This window comes from Thrips palmi, unplaced genomic scaffold (assembly GCF_012932325.1).
Source record: "Thrips palmi isolate BJ-2018 unplaced genomic scaffold, TpBJ-2018v1 HiC_scaffold_4, whole genome shotgun sequence".
NCBI lineage: Eukaryota > Metazoa > Arthropoda > Insecta > Thysanoptera > Thripidae > Thrips > Thrips palmi.
In genome coordinates, this window is record NW_023144631.1 from 11,645,621 (window position 1) to 11,667,879 (window position 22,259).

At 49.0% G+C, this 22,259-nt stretch overlaps 4 protein-coding genes and 1 long non-coding RNA gene across 17 annotated transcripts in view; 2 read left to right on the forward strand and 3 right to left on the reverse strand.

Moving 5' to 3' along the window:
- Nucleotides 1-2,367: 2,367 nt before the first annotated feature.
- On the forward strand, nucleotides 2,368-4,428 carry LOC117650121. The gene is made up of 3 exons (XR_004588021.1): nucleotides 2,368-2,443; nucleotides 3,367-3,510; nucleotides 4,028-4,428. It is a non-coding gene; the product is annotated as an uncharacterized LOC117650121 (long non-coding RNA).
- A 5,094-nt stretch (nucleotides 4,429-9,522) lies between these two features.
- LOC117650112 (26S proteasome non-ATPase regulatory subunit 10-like) lies at nucleotides 9,523-11,047 on the forward strand. The gene is made up of 5 exons (XM_034393433.1): nucleotides 9,523-9,761; nucleotides 9,967-10,065; nucleotides 10,160-10,306; nucleotides 10,392-10,564; nucleotides 10,641-11,047. Exons 1-5 carry the CDS (start codon nucleotides 9,651-9,653, stop codon nucleotides 10,792-10,794), a joined length of 684 nt encoding a protein of 227 aa, XP_034249324.1. The 5' UTR covers nucleotides 9,523-9,650; the 3' UTR covers nucleotides 10,795-11,047.
- LOC117650109 (hydroxyacylglutathione hydrolase, mitochondrial) lies at nucleotides 10,886-13,118 on the reverse strand. 8 transcript variants are annotated; one of them, XM_034393423.1, is made up of 8 exons: nucleotides 12,980-13,118; nucleotides 12,449-12,532; nucleotides 12,228-12,337; nucleotides 12,009-12,130; nucleotides 11,718-11,938; nucleotides 11,504-11,607; nucleotides 11,280-11,424; nucleotides 10,886-11,184 (listed from the first exon to the last, which is right to left on the reverse strand). In XM_034393423.1, the coding sequence occupies exons 2-8, from the start codon at nucleotides 12,516-12,518 to the stop codon at nucleotides 11,057-11,059; spliced, it is 900 nt and encodes a 299-aa protein (XP_034249314.1). In that variant the 5' UTR covers nucleotides 12,519-12,532; nucleotides 12,980-13,118; the 3' UTR covers nucleotides 10,886-11,056. The 8 variants fall into 8 exon arrangements, with proteins under 8 accessions (XP_034249314.1, XP_034249315.1, XP_034249320.1 ...); XM_034393424.1 differs by having other exon boundaries at nucleotides 12,975-13,083; XM_034393429.1 differs by having other exon boundaries at nucleotides 12,449-12,527; nucleotides 12,980-13,042.
- A 1,302-nt stretch (nucleotides 13,119-14,420) lies between these two features.
- Nucleotides 14,421-18,751, reverse strand: LOC117650101 (apoptosis-inducing factor 3). Of its 4 annotated transcripts, XM_034393407.1 has the most exons (12): nucleotides 18,532-18,751; nucleotides 18,026-18,130; nucleotides 17,753-17,785; nucleotides 17,439-17,529; nucleotides 17,135-17,313; nucleotides 16,868-17,041; nucleotides 16,626-16,792; nucleotides 16,425-16,549; nucleotides 16,214-16,347; nucleotides 15,813-16,135; nucleotides 15,513-15,729; nucleotides 14,421-15,432 (listed from the first exon to the last, which is right to left on the reverse strand). In XM_034393407.1, the coding sequence occupies exons 1-12, from the start codon at nucleotides 18,572-18,574 to the stop codon at nucleotides 15,212-15,214; spliced, it is 1,812 nt and encodes a 603-aa protein (XP_034249298.1). In that variant the 5' UTR covers nucleotides 18,575-18,751; the 3' UTR covers nucleotides 14,421-15,211. The 4 variants fall into 4 exon arrangements, with proteins under 4 accessions (XP_034249298.1, XP_034249300.1, XP_034249301.1 ...); XM_034393409.1 differs by lacking the exon at nucleotides 17,753-17,785; XM_034393410.1 differs by lacking the exon at nucleotides 18,026-18,130 and having other exon boundaries at nucleotides 18,532-18,750.
- A 1,207-nt stretch (nucleotides 18,752-19,958) lies between these two features.
- LOC117650100 (centaurin-gamma-1A-like) overlaps nucleotides 19,959-22,259 on the reverse strand; it is a 96,182-nt gene continuing 93,881 nt past the window's right edge. For all 3 annotated transcript variants that reach the window (XM_034393404.1, XM_034393405.1, XM_034393406.1), the window contains 6 exons: nucleotides 21,835-22,196; nucleotides 21,612-21,729; nucleotides 21,410-21,527; nucleotides 21,082-21,303; nucleotides 20,820-20,964; nucleotides 19,959-20,730 (listed from right to left, as the gene is read on the reverse strand). In XM_034393404.1, the coding sequence (XP_034249295.1) occupies nucleotides 20,506-20,730; nucleotides 20,820-20,964; nucleotides 21,082-21,303; nucleotides 21,410-21,527; nucleotides 21,612-21,729; nucleotides 21,835-22,196 (1,190 nt within the window). In that variant the 3' untranslated portion in view covers nucleotides 19,959-20,505. The remainder of the gene's footprint in view (nucleotides 20,731-20,819; nucleotides 20,965-21,081; nucleotides 21,304-21,409; nucleotides 21,528-21,611; nucleotides 21,730-21,834; nucleotides 22,197-22,259) is intronic.

Consider the following 22,259-nt stretch of genomic DNA (forward strand, 5'->3'; position numbering starts at 1 on the left):
CCCCCCGCCCCCCCCCGCCCGAATGCTTTTCCCTCGGTCGCCGGCTCCCCGCAGGCCGGCTGGCGGCCGACCTGGAGTCTCCTGTGGGGACAACCCGGACAGCCCCACGACGGCCACCGTCCTCCTGACGCCCAGCCCCGCGCCCGCCACGCTGCCGCACCCCGCGACCACGGACGACGAGCTCAGCGTCTTCGAGCCGCTCAGCAGCCCGGAGGACATCAACAAGCCGCGCACCAAGCCCGTGTCCCTGGGCATGCTGGGGCAGGGCCTGGCCAGCCGCACCGCCGAGGCGGCCAAGGCCAAGGCGCAGGCCAAGGCCAAGGGAGACGAGTTGATGAAGAGGCTACTGGCCACCAAGCCGAACGTGGCCACCACGTCCACCAAGCCGACTCTGGGAACGACATCCACCAAGCCGACCGTGGCCGCGAGCCCCAGCAGGCCGGCCCTGGGCTTGACCTTCAGCAAGGCACCCATGCCGCCTCCAACCACCCCACGAATCCTGGCGCCCAGTCCTGTGCGCAGCCCAGTGTCCAGTGTTGCGTTCAGCCCAGTGCCAGCTTCTGTGCTCAGCCCAGTCTCAAGTGCGACGCGCAGCTCAGCGCCAGGCTCTGTGCGCAGCCCAGAGCCACCTCTCATCATAGACCCGACTCCGGAGTGCAGCCCCGCACCAAGTCAGGTGCGAAGTCCGGTTTGGGACCCTCCCTCCAGTCCGTGCTACAGCCCTCCGCCTAGTCCATGGAACAACCTTGAACCGCTTGCTCGGCGCAGCCCTTCCCCGATGGAGGACTCGGCCGGCGTCCCCGACGCCGTGCTGCACAGTTCGCCCGCCCCAAGCCTTGAGGTGAACAAGGCCCAGCCCGCGCCGCAGGGCCCGTCTCGCAGTTCGCCCGGCCCGAGCCTCAAGATGGACATGTCCCAGCCCGCGCCGCAGGGCCGCCAAATCCTCACCCCCTTCCGGATGACCTCGGACCTGGTCGACTTCATGGTAGGTGCTCCCATCGTGGCGGCGGAGCGACCGCTGCCCAAACGGAAGTCTCTGTCACTGAAGAAGGGCGCCGCGGCCTCCCCCATGCAGGCCAAGCGTGTCTGCCAGTCGCCCGGCGGCCTGGCGCTGGTCCCAGCCTCCAGGGCCGCGACCGCTGTGACGGCGGCCTCCACATCGGCCCCCGAGGCCCACCCATCTGTCGCCTCCCAGGTACAGAGGCGGTCCACGCCGGTGTCGTCCGACACGGACCACATCCACTCCGCGAACACCATCATCTTGACGCAGCGCGCCCCGGTCAAGCAGCCCCTCGCTAAGAAGGACTCGACCGAGAGCGATGACTCTGACGACGAGCAGCCAGAGTCTTCGGACACCGACGGCGACGTGATCGTGCCGTCGCAGCCTCCCTCTCCCCTGCGGGCGAAGCCGGCCAAGCTGCACGACGTGGCGAGCTCGCCGCCCAACAGGAGACCCTCCATCTCGAGCGGGGAGCGCGAGTCAAGGAAGCGGCGCAGCAGCAGTGGCAACACCGGCAGCACCATGTCGCAGAGTCAGGCCTCCGCGCTCTCCTCGGCCTCCAGGCGCCTCTTCGTCACGTCCGCCACCGCCGCGGCCAACGTGGTGGGCCGCCGCGGGCCGCGCTCCGTGGGCAGCGCCGTGTCCTTCACCACCGCGGACAGCCCCGCCAGGGCCGACGACGCCGAGGCAGGCGAGGCAGGCCAGGCAGGCACTCCCCCGCACGGCGGCCAAGGACCAGCGGCCGCAGGGACCATCGCGAGCCGGTCAAGGGACGGCAGCGCCCGGGGCGCCGGCTTGCCAGGACGCTCCAGCACTCCAAGACGCCCCCGCGCCAGCAGCACGTCCTCCAGTAGCAACGCGCCGCCGCACGGGCCGAGCGCAAGCGCACACATGGTGACGCCGAACCCTGAGGGCGTCGACGACGTACTCGACGACTTCTCCTACGACGACGACATGGAGCTGCTGTCTGAGGCCGAGAACCCCGAGGACGTCGACGACGTACTCGACGACTTCTCCTACGACGACGACATGGAGCTGCTGTCTGAGGCTGACAACCGAAGCGAGGAGGACGAGACCCCCGACCAGCTGGGCAACACTCCCGGCCTCGCCCCGCTGGCGCCCCGCCAGCCCACCACCAAGGCCAGGCCCAGCGCGCCCGGCGCGTTTGGCGCAGGGACCGCCGGGGCCGACAGGACTGCGCGACCCCAGAGCGTGGACACGCCGCACCGGCCCGGGCCGCCACCCATCAACAAACGCAAGATCACCGACACGGGACTGCTCAGCCCGCCCCCGCCGCCCACCAGCAGGCCCAGGCTGCACAGCCCGCCTCCGCTGCCCCTGACGCCGACGTGCGCGGCCGCCGCCGGCCGCCCCCAAGCTGCATTCACCCCTCCCGTCGGCGCGGTCAGCGGGTCGCTGACCACCTTCTTGTCCAGCTACGGGGTGAGTCCGCGCGACACCGTGAAATGCGGAGCTGTGGAATTTGCAGTCTCCGCTCTTGGAAGTGCAGTGTTTGCTGTCCCCACATCCACACTTTAAGTGTGGGGTTGTCCACGTTTGCACAGTGGCAAGGGATGGGGGCCCTGTGAGCTACTCCACACTTGAGGTGTGAAGACTGCAAACTCCACACGTCCAAGTGTGGGGAACATACTCCGCACCAGGAAGCGTGGAGTTCCCCACGCTTGGTTTTTGACAGTGGACTGGCTTTTAGTGCGATGCAGGCTCCGCTGCTTCTCTTCGATGCATGTCGAGTGCGAGAGAGACGGGAATGGCTCTCTGCGAGCGACCAGCCGAATCAGATTGTCCGAGTCGTTATTGATTTGGTTTTCAGGCACCGGGCACTCAACACTGGAGGATGTTTTCGGCAATGGGATTATCTTGCTCTCAGCTAGAAAATTCTATTGTCGTGGTTTGATCAAATATACTCGTGACTCAAAGCTTTTTGGTGTGCATTCGGTGGCCTCCTACTGGCTGGCCGGCTGGCCGTGGTGGACCCACTCACTGGGTTGAAGCAACTCGGACTCGCTTTGACACGGAGGCCTGGTCGGCCTTGGGTGTTCGGGGGTAAAAGCAAAGCGTAAGTGAATTCTCGAGTCAAGCGCAAAGTTACGCGTGGTATAGCGTAGAGAGGACATTCCCCCGTGCATTTGGAAAGGGGGAATCGGGGTGGATGAGCCTGTTACGTTTGAACAGAGGGTAATTGTGTACGCTTTAGTACCTCTATTTGTTTTCCCGCCGGCGCAGCTTGATTGTTCCGGGATTATTCTTGAGTTCGCCGCGGCTATGCATGTGCTGCATTGCCTATGTTGCCTGCATTGCTCGTATTGCCTGTATTTCCAACATTGGCTTGCATTGCCTGCCCGCAGGATGGTGACGTCACCCTGACCAACTCGACGCGCAGCACGCGCAGCCGCGTGAGCGTCGGCATCGAAGTGATTCATGTCCGGGGCAGCAGCTTCCCCCAGCCCAGCAGCCGGCCCCCGACGCTCAAGGAGACCAAGGACCCTAAAGTAGGTGCAGTGGCGGTGTGGGGACAGTGGGCCTGGAGGCGGCTAAAATTCTAGACGCGCTTTGAGCTCCAGGGTCGCTGAATAGGACTCTAACGGAACGTGTGACCCCCACCGATGGATTCCTTGTTCGGAGAGCAATCCATTGGTGGGGCGACACGATCGATTCTTCGATTCGAGTCCCATTTAGCGACTCTATAGAGCTATAAAAGCGTATAGTAGAAGTTCGGCCGCGTCCGCCGGTCTCCTGACCCACTGTGCACGTCTGGGGCGAACGGGCGAACTACGGCCTTTTGTCTACCTTTCTATCTACGTAAACCAGGTGACGTTTGGGGGAGGGGGGGGTTTGTGGTGGGGCAAAAAATCCTCCCCCCTCTGCATCCTCGCTCAGGTGGACTGGGGGGGGGGAGGGAAGTTCACTTACAGTGGGGGGATGGCAGTCGGGGGTATCAGAGCCCTTGATTGGCCGCCGGGCTCGACCAATCAGAGCGCGCTACAGTTTTTGTCTTTGTTGTTGCAGAAAACTGACAGTGACAGCGACCAGCTCACGGACCTTTACAGCCCGGAGGCGTAGCGGTAGCTATCAGTGTATCTCTTTCCTTGCTGACCTTGCACAGGATGTGACGTTTTAATTTTATTTTAAGAATAACTCCCTTAGCTGAGTGTTTTCAGTCTCAATGTATCATATTTTTTAAAATAATTTCATTAGTTAAGTTAATGAACCCTTTTACCTTTTTCTGTGATTTCTGTGATTCTCAGTGTGACATATTTTCAGAATAATTTTCTAAACAAGGCTTAGCCCAGTGTTTTAGTCTTCAGTGTGCCATATGCCATATAGTTTAAGGATTTAAGTCAACCCTTAGACCCGTTTCTGTGATTTTCGTCTCAATGTGAAATACTTTTTCAGAATATAATTTATTAATCAACCTTTAGGTCTATTCCCGCGTTGGTCTCTCTTGTACCATCCCCGCCCACCATTCCTACTCCTCTCGGGAAGAGCCCACCTCGCAACATCGGGGGTCGCGTCGGGGCAGACACGGGCCGACTGATTCCGTTAGTCTCCTTTGTCGCTGTGTTTCTCTCTTACCTGCACGGGACGCCCCGTGAGTGCGAGGAGGGATACAGAGCCACTAAAACGACTCTCGGGATCAGTCTGCTGCCGAGTAATTTGAAAAGGGTCGCTTCGTTGCCCTGTCCCTGTCGCACTCATGGGGCTCTCCGTTGGGGTGCGAGAGAGAGAGAGAGAGTGACATCTGAATCGCTCGCCTGCTGGGGCGCGGCGGCGCGCGGCCTCGACGTCAAAACAATCCCGCCCACCCTCCGCCGTCCTGAGAGGTAGAGAGAGAGGGAGAGACAGTGCCACCCCGTCTGGCCGCCCCCAGGCCCTGCAGGCCAGGCCCTGCAGGCCAGGCCCTGGTCCCCGGTGCGAGGTAGCGGCGGGGCTTGGGCGGCTTGGGCTGGGTCTAGTCCGAGCGCGGCGCGGGAGGCTCGGCGCTGCTCGGCGCTGCGGGGTGCGCGTGCGCGGCCGCGCGCCTCTGGCCGCCTCTAGTGTGTGGGGGTGGGGTGGGCGGCCTGCGCCACCCTCGACTCCTCGGCCTGTGGCGCCGCGGCCGTCGCGGCCCCGCGTAGACTTGAACTTGAACTTGATAGGCTGGACCAGGAATGATAGGGCAGTGCTGCCGCGACGCGCCCCACCGCACCACCTCGCCGCCGCCCTGCCGCGCGCGCTCCGACGACAACAACACCGCCAGCAGCAGCAGCAGGACGAGCAGGAAGCCAGCAGGACACCGGCAGGACGCCGAGCCGCCACCAGCGGGACAGGTATGTGCACCCCGTCACCGTCCTGCAGGGCGCGATTGTCCTGTGGGACATGCCGCGGGAGCCCCCCTCCACCCGCCCCCGTTTGCCCCCGCCTGCCGGGGGTCCTGTCAGCAGCACCCCGCTGCACCCCTCGCCCTGCAGCATGTGTGTTCGGTGGATTCCGAGTGAGGGATGTCCGACGGTGTCAAAGTCGCGGCGCGGCGGCTCAATCCGTCCGGCATGCTGTCGGTGGTATCGGCTTTTGCGTCCGCTTTGTTGACAAGCACACCGGTGAAACCGAAGCGCGGCTGTGCGGCGCATTCATGCAAACTACTACATTGGAAGTACAGCGCAGATAGGCAAATTTCCCATGCGTTTAGATAGGCGGGAGAGGAACGGAGAACTACGCTTGAAACCGAGCGTGGCAACCACGACGCTTGAAGGGTAGTGTCGTTTCTAGTGCAGGCGCGGCCGGACCGGGGGACCGGGGCACAGCGCGACCCCCCACCCCCGCCTTCCGGAAGGCGCCTTCCCCGCCAAGCAGCCAAGCGTTGCGCAATTGCTCGCCTTACGGACGCCGTGTCAATAGGGGCGGCCAGTCCAATTTAGGGGGTTGAGGGGAGGGGTGTCACTGCGAGGGTTTGACGCCCAATAACTTTGCGTATTTGAGAGCCCTTCCGGTGGTGGGGGAGGGGGGAGTGGGGCTTGAGGCACGCCACTGTTGCAGGCTGGGCCGGGCGCCTCCAAGGACACTGCACATGCAGGGTGTGCTTCCAAGTACTCTGCAGGCAGTGTAGGCACGCAACCTGCAATGCAATTACTGAGACACCGCACGAGACGTGCAACGCCGAAGCCACTATCGCACCTCACGAGCGACGCGTTCCGAAAACGCCCTATGCCAACGCATAATCGGGAAGGCGTCGCACTTGATGAGCGAAGGATTGCGCCGATGGGTGCGATGAAGGCGGATTCAAACGCCTTGCACTGATTGACGCTGCACTCGTGGCGTTTGGATTATCAGTGGAGGTGCCGCGGTCCCCTCCACTCTCGTCCAGCAGACTGATTCCGACAGTCGTTTCCGTCGCTCTGTCTCTCTCGCACTCATGGGGCGTCCCGTATAGGTGCGAGAGAGACAGCGGACGAATCAGCGTCGACAGCCGTTTGACAAAAGCACCCCCTCTACCTTGAGCCCTGCGTGACGTGCGGGCAGTCGACTGATTCCGAGGGCCGCCGTCGTCGCTCTGTCTCTCTCGCACTCGTGGCGCGTCCCGTGTAGGTGCGAGAGAGACAGGAGCAGGTTTATTTAAGAAAAGCAGGACCTTACAACGACCCCCTTGGATTTCGCTGATTTTTTGGTGGTTAGTAGTCCCCCATGGTGGGAGTTCATGGCCAAAATTTCAGACCTCAAAAAAATTTTCTCTGGGAGATATGGGGATTTTAAGTTTTTTTGGGTATTTTTACACTAATTTTGGGTATTTCTTATATCTCAGGGACTTTTTGTCCGATTGGTTTCAGATTCGGGTTCTAGCTTCAAAATTGAACGGGGAACACGATCGTGCCATCAGATTTGACCTAAAATAATTTTTTCACGGGGAAAACTCACTTTTCTCGAAAATATTACATAAAAAGTCCCAAATCTTGGGATTTTGCTGTTAAAATTACCCGATCGTTTTGAAACGGGTCTTATCTTACGCAGAAAGGTCCGCTGAATCCAAAAATCACAACCCCAGATTTTTCCGACGAACCGTTCCGGAGATATTCCACTTCAAAGTCAGGCAATTTTTTTTTCGGCCTAAAAGTTGTGCCATTTTGCTGGGCTTTTCATTCTGAGGAATTGGGCAGTGAGTTCCAGTGACGCTGGCCTTGTGCATCGGCTGGTGTTCCCTAGCGTGCCCTTTTAGCGCCTGCCAGGTAGGCCAAGCCGTACCGCAACACATGCGTGTCCGACTGGTGGCCCATCTCGCCCCTGACGCAAGCCGCTACCGCCGCAAACAAAGGCACTCCGTGCGTTGGCTGGCTAAGCCGCTTCGCCCTCCTAGAGTCCCACTCTAGGTCACTACGCCCTCGCTGTTTCCACTCCCCTCTGGTCCTTCGGCACCCAATGACTCCCCCTCAGCCCTAGGGTCATATGAAAGATAGGTCGGAGCAACCGAGATGCATGCTGGGCGAGGGGGCGCCACTGGATGAGAAGGTGGACAATGACTTGAGACTAGATTGGCTGACTGTGACTAATTTCAATGGTGACTTTTTCGACTTGTCCCTAACTGTTTGACTTGTCTCTGACTTTCTGACTTTTGTACGGACTTTAAAGACTTTTTGGTGCCTTTTTCGACTTTTTCAAGGCGTATCATGGCCCCCTCCCTACTCCACTGCTCCTGGTCCTTCCGGTCTTCTCTTAACCACCTCCCCCTCCCTCTTCCATCATCAACCCCTTTGACTAATTTTTGGGTGAGGGGGAGTTGAGGGTGGGGAAGAGAGGGGTGAGTAAGGTCATATGGAAGATAGGTCGGCGCAACCGAGAGTCGTTCTCGTCGCTCTGTCTCTCTCGCACCCATACCGGACTGATTCCGAGAGTCGTTCTCGTCGCTCTGTCTCCCTCGCACCCATACGGGACTGATTCCGAGAGTCGTTCTCGTCGCTCTCTCTCTCTCTCTCGCACCCATACGGGACTGATTCCGAGAGTCGTTCTCGTCGCTCTGTCTCTCTCGCACCCATACGGGACTGATTCCGAGAGTCGTTCTCGTCGCTCTCTCTCTCTCGCACCCATACGGGACTGATTCCGAGAGTCGTTCTCGTCGCTCTGTCTCTCTCGCACCCATACGGGACTGATTCCGAGAGTCGTTCTCGTCGCTCTCTCTCTCTCGCACCCATACGGGACTGATTCCGAGAGTCGTTCTCGTCGCTCTGTCTCTCTCGCACCCATACGGGACTGATTCCGAGAGTCGTTCTCGTCGCTCTGTCTCTCTCGCACCCATACGGGACTGCTTCCGAGAGTCGTTCTCGTCGCTGTCTCTCTCGCACCCGTTCAGGGCTGACTCCGAGAGTTCTTGTCGCTCTCTCTCTTTTTCTCTCGCACCCATACGGGGCTGACTCCGAGAGTAGTCGTTCTCGTCGCTCGGTCTATCTCGCACCCGACGGGACGCCCCACACCCTCATTCAAAGGACGCAATAACATTTTGTCACATTCGTTTCAACGAGATGTCAAGCTCCTGGATAAGGAGATTGCATGAGTGCAAGAGGCACAATGTGACGAAAACTAATCTCAGACAGAATCAATCTGCTTGGAGTGCAGCGCGTGGCGCGGCATGGCGCGGCGCAGTTCGTGAGGGGGTCGGTCTTGGTCTCGGGGTTGGTGCCGCGCGGGGCTGCGGGGGCTGCGCGGGGCTGCGAGTCGCCTGCGACGCTGCGAGGAAAGGGGTCACGCCTTGTCCTGGCGGCCATGCCAGGCAGGCCTGCTTTTTCGCATGGATAAAAAAGAGGAAAGGGAGGGGAGGGGGGCAGCGTTGCCCGCCCCTCGGCGCCACACGCAACGCGCCCGACGCCCACCGTGTGCACGGCGCGTGCACGCTGCACGCGCACTTCCAGGGCGTTCTAAGCGCCACCTGACCTGGAAGGGCTGGAGGGGCTGGAGGGGGAGCGGACCGGGCGCGGCGGGTGGCATTGGCTGGCTCTGGCTCCAGGAGGGGCTCCTGGGACGTGTCCGACTCATCGCTCACGGTGACGGCCCCACTCGCCTTAGCTCGCCCTGCTCCCCAGCGACGCGTCTAGCCGTCTCGTCGAGCGCGCGGGGCGTGGGGCGTCGGGCTGTCTGAGCGGCCGTGCCGTGCAGCAGGTGTACTACGTAAGCAAAGCCTCCGCGCAACGTTAGGTTAGGTCGGCAGCAGACGACTGTGCACGCGCGGGTTGTCGTTTGAGAAATTGTTGCCAACTGCCACAACCAATCCCTTCGCTTATATTCCTTAAAGCACAGTCTCTTTACAATTTAATTTTAACTTTTCAGCATTACAGCTGCCGGGCTTGAGTCTTATTAATGGAATAATTTATTTGTATAGTGCAAACGAGGTGGAAAGTAATCTTTGTGCTTTTCCGACGTTGGCAATGGCCGCACTCCAAAATGGGCGGCGCCCAGTACCCACGTGACTGGGATAACCAACCAGAGCGCGTTCCTTCACTTGCCGCTCTCTGACGAAGTATTTAGGCCTCTAGACCGACGCAGTGGTGTATCACTATATGCAGAATATCTGCGCTGCGAATAGTCATGTTTTGATCCGGAGCGGGGGGGGGCGTCATTGACAACTCGCTTGTGTTTCTGTTTGAACCGCACGGCGAGCTGAATCAGAATTATGGCACTGCATCCCAAAGAAACTATCCACGACATCGCCTTCAAGGGGGATATCTATACTCTCAAGTTGAAATTTGAGCAGGACAATAAGCTTTTGACCCAGAAAGATGACGTGAGTCGTGGTGAATGTTTAAGAAAAGCTCGTCACTGTCAAGGGTTATGTCCAGTGCCACTGCAGCTGCAACTTTGTCAAAGAAAATGATTTTTGCCTTTTTCCTTTCGAAGTCTATTACGTATTGCTTATTGTGTTTTTTGCCGTCGATTGTTTGTTTGCTTCTTATTTCAGCGTGACTATTGAGAACTTATTTTCCTTGCAGAATGATAGAACGCTGATTCACTGGGCAGCTTTGGGTGGCCACGAAGAGCTTGTCAAGCTTCTATCCGATCTTGGTACTCCAATTGACAGCAAGGATGATGTACATTAGATTCCTCTTTAAAAAAAATTTAACATTCAATGATTGAACATCATGTTGCATTCCACCTAATCTCCAATTTTATGTCGACATTCAGATTGGTTCTACACCTTTAATTTTGGCTTCATCAGCGGGAAAGGAACAAGTGGTCCACACACTTTTAGCTTTGGGAGCACAAGTAAATTCTCAGAACCATGAAGGTCATTCCGCTCTGCAGTATGCAGCCTCTAAAGGCTGGCTAAATGTAAGTATTAAATGCTCTCTCAACCTAGTAATATTTGACTCAACTCAAAGTTTTCACCAAATATTTTTAATTTTTTCCATGGTAGATTGTCAGAGTTCTGCTGTCAAGTCACGCTGATGTGAATATTGCTGATAAACGAGGTGCTACTCCTCTCCATCGAGCTGCCTCTGTTGGCAATACCGATGTTCTTAAGGAACTTCTTGCTTGTGGCAATCAAATTGTAGTCGACTGCAAAGATGCTTATGGAAACACCCCACTGTAAGTTTCCCGTATTTCCAGTTCCATTTGAAGAATGTGTGAATTGTATGCTCATAATTTTGTCGGTTAATTTCAGACACCTGTGTTGTCAAGATGACAGAGTTGAGGAAGCTGGGCTGTTGGTTCAACATGGTGCACGTCTAACCACAAAGAATCGAGAGGAAAAGACACCACTTGATTATGCAGCACCATCATTAGCAAGGCAGTTGCAAAATTGGGCTGAGCAGTAATAGTGCTTTGCTGTGTAGACCTCAAGTAAGGGTTGCTTTCAAATTCAGTTTTGTTTAAAGTTAGGGTATTTTAAGACAGTTCAAAACATAATAAGTTTCATAATATATATTTATAAAAAATTATTGCACATGGTGGAAAGTTCTATTTTTACGACAATATTTTCCAATAAGTAAATTATAAAAAGCTGTTTTTCATATTGGACAGAGTGTAATGAAATAAACTAAAAGCCCAATCCGTCCTTGGGTAACAGAACACTATAGTTTAGCCTTTGAAATTGTCCTTCTCACGGCGTATGAACTGCATGGTTGCAATTGGGTCCTGGTGTCCAGCATGATCTTGTACACTACTTTCACAGACCCGCATGAAAGGGTTCGTTCTCTTTTCAACACCTGTTTTGAAAAAGGAAGAGAGAGAAAGAAAGAAAATTGTCTACATCTGAAAATTACTTGTTTCCAGAATTAAAATAATAATGAATTAATCTTACCAATGGTTGAAGGCACAGTAGGTTCTTGCCTTTCTCTTTTCATTTTAGCTCTGGCATCCTGCTCAAGCAAATCCTGATTATGAGGTTCAACATGTTTGGCAAATTTATAATTGGCAACAGTATATTCATGGCCACAAAACACTTTCTGTAAACATTGAAAATAAAACCAATGATTACATTGTATATCCAGCATAGTAGCATGACTAATGGGCCAACAAGCTTACAGTCTCATCTGGCAAACTTCCTAAAATTTCTACCAATGCTGTGTACATTTGTTCCGGATTTCCCTCAAAAAATCGTCCACATCCTCCAATGAACAAAGTGTCACCTGTAAAAGAGAAATAATTAGAGATGGCAGGAGCAGGAAGTTTGGTTGAATATTTAAACAATATGAGGGTAGACTTAGAAAAAAGAGTGACAAATGTACATAATTCTCACCTGTGAAAACCGCAGAAGGTTGGCCGGGAGAGCTAATCAAAAAACACACATGACCAGAGGTGTGGCATGGTGTGAACAAAGCTTCTATCTCCAGTTTCCCCACAAAGAACTTGTTGCCATGGGTAACTTTCTTTGTAAGGGCGGGAATCCTGTCATCACCACCATAAACTTCCAGGCCAGGGTAGCGCTTAACAAGTTCTTCATTACCTCCTGCATGATCCCTGGCAACAAAGAACAATATTGTCATAGGTGTTTTTGTTTTCACTCTACTTTTACTCACAATTTAGTTACCAATGGTGGTGTGTGGTCAAAACAGTTGTCAGGCTCACATTTTCTTCTTGAACTGCTTCCAAAGCAGCAGTTGGGTTGACAGGATCTACAATTGCTGCCTTTTGAGTTTCTTCATCAATCACCTGTCAGTGTATCAATTTTTAAAAATCAGTAATGCAACTAAATTTAGAGAATGAGTTCTCATTCTTTCAGTGTATAATTAATATTGAATATGTTTACCAAGTACATGTAGTTGTCTTGTAATGCGGGAAGAACACAGACCCTCATTTTGCTGTGGATCTGTTCTTTTGTTGATACACTATGGAGACCTCTAGACCGAAAGGTAATAGCTGAAATGACACAAGCACCAAAAAACACAAACAGAATTAGTTTTGTTTCTTACTAATAGCCGTGATTTTTATTATTACACAACTGACCCAATGATTAAATTTATTACAGACCTTTAAAGTATGCTGCCGTAACACGTTGTGCCACACAATTGGGCAAAGCACGAAAAACAGCACTGAACATTAGGCGTTACTGCACTGCAACAAGCACACAAACATCTCATGGACGATCTATCAAAAATTCCAAAAAGAGTGATAATTGCGTAGAAAATCTCCTTTCAAAACCCTGATCCAATGTCGACAATTTAAAAATCTGTCTATAAGAATTTTCTATTTTTACAACTTTGAGGATTTAATGTTCATGACCAAAGAGGAACACCAACACCATCCCTGATATAAGGAAAATCCTTATCAGAGTTCCCTGAAGAATGAAGTCTTGATTTTTACGCAGTCAGATTGGTCAAGATTTGACTGCTGCCTCTGCTTACTAACACAAGACCATAACCTAGCGAATAATGGAAGGGCGGTCCGGGCTGTCTAGGCTGGAGCACTGCAGCTTAAGTTTCCCTCGAGATTCTCTGACAATCACCATTCTTCGACGGAAAAAAATTACATGCGCATCTTGGAAAGAGAATTATACTTCACTTCAAAAGTGCAATCCAAGCCTTCGCTGCTACTGTTATCAGCGGTGGTGGCGCGGGGTATAGCCGAAGCTGTGCCGCCGGATGACGCTGAGCAGGAGGCAGGAGCAGAGTGCAACCGTGCGAACGTCGTGGGGTATCGCCACGGCGGCTGCATTCATCTTGTTCTCCGCTGAGTGTTTGCTTTCCTTTCTCGCGTCGATTGGAGAATTTTGGGCGAGCCACAAGAACACAAAGAGAGGAAAAAGGAAATACTAGATTTTTCCTGTAAGTGAAAAAGATTTCCCCTCACCGGCTCATCGGATTCGCTGCGCCGACCGGGGAAGTCGGCCTTCACACTAGCGATAGGATGCGATTCGTCAATCTAGAGATGATTTCAGAAAGGCATAGTCGGTAGGACGGTAAAAGCGCCATTGATTGAACTGGTGGCACCGCCGGCCAAGAGAAGATGGACCTTGGGTTCGATACCCAGCAGCCCTCCTTTTTTTTTCCTTCGTTACCGCCTCCCCGCCTCCCCGCCTCCCCTACGGTCAGACTGAGTTAAGCACCTGTCACAAGTGTCGTGGTGGTTCAGTGGGCAAGAGCTGCGGCCGCAACGACGAGGACGTAGGTTCGAATACTAGCCACACTTATCTTTTCATCACTTTGGCACTGAATTTGGTTTGATGAGTCCAACTTTCAGGGCATCAGTATGTATGCCAGTCGGTGGCCGAGGATGCAGAGGTGTCGGACGCCACGTGAAGGGTTGGGGTTCGCAACCTCGACGCGTTTCTGTTTTCCGTTTGACAAAAATTGAAGAAGTGAAATAACCGCGTGTGCCTCTATCGGCATCTGGAAGCGGATCATGCTGACAGTCTAGTCTGGTCAAAGGGGCGCGAAACACTGCCTGCGCGAGAGAACGTCCGGGTGGAACATTTCAAACTCAGTACGACCACTCTGAGTTAGATCACATGTCCAGCAGCACTGTTTGGATGGCAACAAACAGGTTAGAAATTATCTGGCGACATTAAATGTCTCCTTGTACTTCGCCCGGCTTGTTTCTTCATCGCTTCTGGATCAGGGACACCGTGGGGCACAGCGCGCTGCAGCGCCGGGAAGGCAGACTACCCTTTTGACACGTCACAGGGCGCCTCATGGGTAGGCAACCCCTCGTCCAGGCCCGTCGCGTTCGAGCGTACTACAGCGTACGTGCATGGCGCACTGAGTCAGTCTTTGGAGTGACTCGACTTAGAAGCCAGGATCACAAACGATGACACTTCATTTCGGGCCCGCCGCGCGGTACAACATGACAATCCGTCCGCGCTTGCATTGCAGTTTTAGTACTAATCTTTACGGTCGATGAAGCAAATCAGGTTTATTTTTAATCTGTTTGTGAGAAAAGCGGGGCCATCATCTGCCGGGCTTAACATGTATTCTTCAAGGTGTATAAATTCAAAAATATTAGCTCGTGTGTTTTTCTTGTTTATTGTCTTTTAAATGCATGGTGTCACTCCTATCTTATGCTTGAGTCCTAGAGGCCTCAATCTTTACGCATACTAAGGAAAATCTTTGCTGTTCAAATAGGGAATTACAACATCAACCTCATGAACCCATAGTAAAATATAAATGAACATTTATCACAAAAGCATCACCCGCACAACTGAATTAATACAATTGTTCCAACATTTTTAAGTACGTACAGGAATAAATGTTAAATCAGGAAAAACGACTAATAGAAAGAATTAATTAAGGCACATGTGTAACAGTGCATATCACAATCAGTTATGGTTCGTTAAAACAACTCTTTCTTATGATAAATATGTTATAAGAATTTAAAAACAAATTGATGCAGAGAAACAAAATAATACAAACTTAAAAGTAAAAAATACAAACAAGATAATTGGTCCATCTTTAAGATAACATTGATTTAATAACATCACAAATTTCATTCGATTCTAGACATATGCTAACTGAGATTTTGCCAGCACAACCAGAAAACTTTTCCAAATAAAGAGAAAATTTGGGAAATGCAAAGATAATGGGGAGGGGGAGGGGGGAGTGGGGCAACTAGATACGTAAGAGCAATACTGGCAGGTTAAAAGCAGCAGTGACAATAGATATTTACCAAAGCAAATTATCTACAGTACAAAGTAATTAGTGGATAAACACCGTATCACAATGGTGGTGTAATACTGATAGTCAATCAAGTGCAAATCTTACACATAACTAGGCCTGCTGACATTGTTTTGTTATTTTACTAAAGGAGAGGTGAATCAACCCAAGCTTTTCCATTTTTCTGTACATCTTCTTTTGAGAGAGTTTTCTTCATTGCTAGCAATTCTGCAAATTTAGCTGCGGCAGGATCTGACCCCACAGTGGCTACAGCAGTAACCACATCACCAACACAATAGTGAGCAATGAAGGACATGGCTGACAGGTCTCCAGTGATAACAATGTCCTCAAATCCTGCTCCATAGCCTGAAAAGTCAAAAGCAATTGCTTTAACAACAAAGAATCCTTGAAGAAAAAGAAGAAGAAAGTTGCAAAGAAGTGCTTACCCGCATATCTGACACCAACTCCAAAGACCATTGTCCAGAAGAACGGTACACTTTTTAATTCTGCTCGGCTGCCTGCCATATTACGAGCAGCTATACGTCCGTGGTAATGAGCAAGTTGCCAGTGTCCAATGCTTGCCGGACGATCATCAGCTGCAAAAACTGGAGCATAGGCAACATCACCAGCAGCAAATATGTCTGGAATGCTACTTTCCATGAACTGCAAATAATAAAAGAGCTTTCAGTCATGCAGTGCTTGAATTCATGAAAGGTCAAGAGCAAATGGAGGAAAGTATTTCTGACCTTATTCACAACAACAGCACCACGCTGCATCTCAATGTCAGTGCCTTGCAAAAATGCAGTGCTAGGCTGGGCTCCAATTCCAAGAACAACAACATCGGCAGGGAGAACTTCTCCACTTGACAGTTTAACTTCATTCACTTTCCCCTCACCTCCAAAGCTAGTTACATCACAGCCCATACGGAATTTCACACCTTTCTCTTCGAACAGTTGCAAGATGCGAGCACCAACTTTCTCTCCTAGAATTGGCTGGAAAGGCACTGAGCCTCGACCCACCACCGTCACCGAGTTTACTTTGCCAACACAATAAGCAGCAGCTTCCATACCTGCATGGAGTGGTAATAAATACAAAATGAAAGAAAATGAATACTGGCAGAATCAAAAGAAATATTAATGAAACTTGCCAATGAAAGATGCTCCAACAATAACAACATTTGATTCCTTTGACAGTACTTTATGAATGGCATTTGCATCTTCAATGGTTCGAAGAGAGAAAATATTTTGAAGATCAGATCCAGGTTGAGTAGCAGTGTTTGCTCTGAAATATTTTAAGATATTAAATTAAGATTTAAGCAATAAAGTAAATTTAAAATCATGCTTGTAGAATAAACTTACTTGGACCCAGATGCAACGAGAAGGCGAGTGTAATTTATCTCACTTCCATCATTCAAGATCACTTTCTTTCCTTTGGAATCAATAGACTTCACTGATGTTCCAGTGCGAACCTCTATACCATGCTCCTGTAGACAACCATAAAATACTTAGAAAGGTCTGCTTAGGGTTTGAAAAATTGAAGTCGTGAAAACATTATCTAACCTTGTAAAAAGATTCATCTCGAAGTTGAAGCTTGGAAACTTCAACATCCAACATTTTACTCAGTTTAATGCGGTCATAAGGTAAAGCGCGCTCAGAAGTGATCATAACAATCTTTCCAGTGAAACCCTCCTGTCTCAGAGTTTCAACGGCACATGCACCAGCAGCACCTGTGTAAAGCACAACCAAAAAATCAATGAACAGTTCTGGGTTGGATTGTAATCAACATTGCAAAATTTACGAACCTGCTCCAATCACAACAAATGAACGGGAGTCTTTTCCACATGGAGAAGTCATGGTTTTCACGGTTTTACTTGATTTTAATGCTTCTTTGTGAGCCTTTACCTTCACTTTGCCTGCTTCAATGCTAACATCGAAGCAAGGCAAGCTATCTAGACCTGGGAAGTCCTCTATATCTCCTGAAACAGGATAAACATTGAATTGACAAGAGCAGGGTTACAAACAATATCTTAAAAATTCAACAATAAAGTAAATGATTCATGTTAACATACCTGTGGTTACATTGAAGCAAGCTCCATGCCATGGGCAACGAACACGACCCTCACCAAGAACACCTTTAATCAGAGGTGCTCCATAATGAGTGCATTTTGATCCGACAGCTGATATCTTCCCTTTCTGCTTAACCACCAACACTTTACCAGCACCATCTGGCATATCAAATGCCTTCATTCTGAAATTAGGAGAGAGTTGTTTTACTTATTCCTCTAATTAAGATGCAGATCAAAAAACTATAAAAATAAAAGAGCAACAAAAAATATTAAACAAGAATAGAAAGAAACTGCAAATTCTACTCACTCATTTTCTTGAAGGTCGTCCTCGTTACACACGAAGTCTTCAACATAATCAGATGGGTTGCTGCCTGGCGAACTTGGTGGCCCATTATCAGCTGCGAAGAGAGAAAAAACCCGGGGGAATAAATCTAATGCTTTCAAAAGGAGAACAATTAAATAATCATAATTTTCCCTGGCAAACACAAATCCAATGCCATACAACACATTGCTGGCCAAATAGCTATAGCAATACTAATTATTAATTATCAAGCACAATTTCAAGCAGTCCAAGCAGTTCTTCCACAGATACATAAGAATGACGACAAGGCAATGTCTTACCTGGCCTCTTTGAGCCTCTAGGATTAATCTCAACTAGAAAGAACAAAAGGTAATTTAAAACATCATGCTTCCTAAAAAGTATGACTACACATCCAAGGCAAGACCTACATTAAGAATCTACTATACTTGTTACTGAACGGTCAGTTGTAATGCAAAACCGTGTACTTTACTTTTGCTAGCGCTTAGTTAACAAAAGGATTCTTAAACAAATAAGCTACTTCAATACAACATGCAAATCAAATAAAAGCTGAGAGATTGATTTGCAATTCTTACATGAATCACGCATGCCACTGCACCGAAACTGGTACATTGACAGATGTGGAACGCGTTTCTGAATCAAGGTGGATCTCAGGTCAGTGCAGATGATTGGCAATAATCCTATATGAAAAATTACAGATTTGTCATGACATGAATTGTTTGCTTTCTAATACATTTAACGATTAAATCAAAATGTTTATGTTTATTGACATAAACAAATTTTAGAAATACGAGGAGAATTCTTCCGACATGTCCCTTTTGAACTTCCCTAGCTTCCCTTCATAATCTAGTTCACGACACAACAGCCTTCACTTGTTGGACCCCAAATTGCATTCCATTCTTGCATTTCCAGCCCCCTCCTTGGGGGGTCCTTGAACGACACGCTGGTCCTCGGGCCCTCGCCAAACGGACCCATTTAACACCGCGGCAGAACCGCCCATGATTTCAGCGCAAAAATTGCGAAACCCAACTCTCAGGTGAAATAAAAACAAACTGGAAAGGTGCGAGCATAGGTTACTTACGCTTTCCTCTCGAGTGCGCGCTGCCCATTTTGGAATCGGCCATATACAGCTCAACGCCCGTCTGACTTGCTTCTGTTTCTTTGTGCTTGCAGCCTGCAGTCACCTGCTGCCAGACCTTGAGAGGGGCTCTCCCACTTCTTTCCCACTGACTCACGAAAATGATCCTGGGCGAACGACGCGAACGGCCTGCGGCTGCGACTAGGCAAGGCCGAATGGGAAAGGGGGAGGGGAAGGGGGAGGTGAAGGGAAAGGGGCCGGAGCAGGTAGGGGGAGAGCGGCCGGAGAAAGGTCTATGAAAAATTGAGCCGAACTGTCCCGTCGATTCCTCTAGAGCTTTTTGATCGATGACTGGAAAACCCTGAAGCATTTCAATGTCCTCATTCATTCATGCGTTCATTCATTCATTCGTCCATTCATTCGCCCCCCCTCCCCCTCCTTCCCGTCCGTTCATCTGACGTCATTCGTCCAGCTGGTCCAGCTTCAGCTGCTGGGGGAAGCCCAATGATGTAGCTGGGCCAGCTGGGCGGGCGGCGTGGTCGGGTGCGTTGCTCGGATTTTCCGATGTCATCTCCGTGACACATGAGTTTGAGATGCAGGGTCACAAAGTGTGAGTATGTAGTGTGGGGGCTTTAGGGAAATCAGTGATTGGCACGAGGTAATCAGGTGAAACATTTGTATTTCAATACGCATCACTACCATTTCAACATGTTTCAAAATTCAAGTTCTTTGCTGGAGAGAACAGAATTTGTTTTATAGTTGTTTACTCACATGTATAAATAGAACATAGAACCAAGCATTTGTGGGAACATCTCAAAACAGTGTCAACAACATATACATATTTTATTTACAAAAGGGTAACTATATACACATTTAGGATTTGTTGCTAATAATTCTACCAATGAGTACCTGCCAAGAAGACCTGAAACAGCTAACTGTTTGCAACAAAAGTTGTTTCTCACAATGTAAAATAAATTAAAACAGCTAACAGAATTCAAAAGATTTTAACAAAGCAAATTTTACTTGTAAATAATGTAATAATTTAAAATTGTTTATGCATTGCCAGTTTTTGTTTTCCATCAATCAATGTTCAAAAATCATCTAATCCACTGGTATTAAGTATTATTCTAGTAAACTTGCAGGTTCTAATAGATAAAAATTTACTTTCAAAATGTAGGCACAAGCCTGACTGTAGCGCCCTTTCCCCGTTCAATTCAGTATATGCCCATTCCAAGGCTTAGTATTAGCGATTTGTTTCTGTTAATTTTTATGTCAAAAGAACTACCCTATGCTATCTATCTTGGGATCTTCTTAGAGACAAGGCAAAAAAATAGGGCGAGTGAAATAGAGGTTTCCAATTTCAATCAAAGGGCTTCTGCTATTGGTTTGGATTTCTAGTAAACAAGGGGAAGAGAGAACATCACAAGAGATAAGGTAAATGGCCATGACATATTTTAATGGAATACAATGCATATACACAATAAAAATGATAAAACATCAACAAAAAATAACAATAACAAGAAAGCTCTACGTTAAGATGCTATAATGGGGAATGTTGACTAGCACTATAGCTTCGAAGTTGGCAAGTAAAAATTAAAAACACTGGGTCAGATCAAATATACAGAACAATTAAAGAGCCTATTTGGTATTACCTAGCTTCACTCATAAAGCTTCTTAGGTTTCATAGAAACTTTTAAGTTAAGATAGATTTACACACGATCTATCACCACAATACACATTGTTTTACTGTGCACGTCAAATTATACCACATATTTTTTTCAATAATTGATATGAGATGCATATCAATTGTCTATTCACTAGAAGCTGACATGCACAGTAAAAATATAACATTGTGACAATCAAAATTATCAAGAAATAAATATACATAATTATGTACAAAACAAACAATTTTTCTAAATCACAAATCAAGAGTTAGAATGATCACGAAAAAATTTGCTGCTAAGCAATTTTTCCATTTCATATGATACTTGAGGGAAGTGTGTCGAGGGAATTAGGAGGAAGTGAAGAAATAGGCTGCCTGCGAGGAACTGTGGAGGTGGATAACTCTGGGGCTCCATTGGACTGAAGCAATTCTATGAGGTGACCAACATTTGGATCTGGAGATGCCTGGCGAGCAGCTGCTCTGGCAAGAGATAAGCAAGTTTGGCCTTCTTGATCCACAGCTTTCACATTGGCATTGTTCTGTAGAAAAGCATAAGAAGAAAATTATTACAATGACAAAAAATTATACAGCAGTAAGGAAGGAAATTTTTTGCTCATTGTATGCATACCCAGATAAGAAGTTGAGCAATCGCAACATTGCCAAGGGCACATGCAAGGTGTAGTGGGTTGCGCAAATCACGAGGGCTCACTGTGCTGTTCACATCCTCTGGAGTGCAATGTGTTAGAAGAGTGTAGACGCATTTCATAGAGACTCTGAAAGAGACAAGTTTTAATTAAAACACATTGTGAAAATTGAAGTCAGTGGAGTGAGTTTGATTTGTTTTCATGGTAAGTCTTCAATCGTGAAATTGAAAACAGTTGTTCACTTACCTACAAACTGCATCAATCAATTGTTGTGCTAGAGGTATGCCAAGGGAGGGTGGAGCAAGGAACTCTTTGGCTTCATATTTGGCACGAATCCATCTTTCTTTCTCTTCCCTACTTGAATTTGGAGTGGGCTTGGGAATGCCACATGTACGAGGAACCCGAGCTTCCCACACACCATTAGCAAGTGCATTTCCCAAAGCCAACATTACACTCAAATGACCTTGCCTGAAAAACAATGAATAAAAAGAATATTAAGATGGTCTGATAAAATATCTTGATAGACTTTCTGTTGATTTAACAAAAACATCAAGTGTTTGATTCAGAAACTTACGGCCACTCATCCAGGTCTAGAGATCGAACACGGGATATGTGAGAGCCCAGGTTTCGGTGGATTCCTGAACACTCTATACACATCAAAACTCCTAGGTTAAGAGATGCCCAGTCTGGATCTAGAAGTGAAATAATACGATGTCTATAAGTATGCCTATGGTTAAATGATGATTAAAACTTAAGAACAAAGAGGGCAAACTCACTTGGGGCATCACAATCCACACAATTCGTATTTCCATGAACTCTCGACCGAATGAGTTGAATAGAGGTTGTGTCTACAGCTCCATGTAAGCGAGACCTTGATTTGCTTATTTCATTGCCCTAAACACAAAGCAAAAAATTATCATTAAAAATACATTAACAATCATTAAAAAATACAGATAAATATAATACAAACAAATATGAAAATTACATAATTTTTCCTACCTGTAATGAGTTGAGTATTTGCTGCTCAATAGCTGAGACCCACTCATCACGCTCCTCGGAATTGGAAGCTTCAAAATGCCACTGTTTGTTGTCAAGAGAGACAATAAAAAATTCATAACCATCTGAATCATCACAATCGGTATTCTTGAGACTGCTACTTTTCATTCTCCTGTGTCTCTTCTTAACATTTGGAGTCTCCGACATCTTTCCATCAGATGCATTCAATGTGTGTCCATTGAGAGAAAAGTTCAAAGATTCATCATTGCCTTGAGGCTGCACCATGCGATTATTTGAATCTTTTAACATTTCAAATCCAGTCAACTGCACTTTATCAATGGGTCGTTTGTCTTTGCCTTGAAAACCTAAAGAAAACAAAGCACAATTATTAAAAACACATTATGGGGAACATCATTGTGGCATCAAGG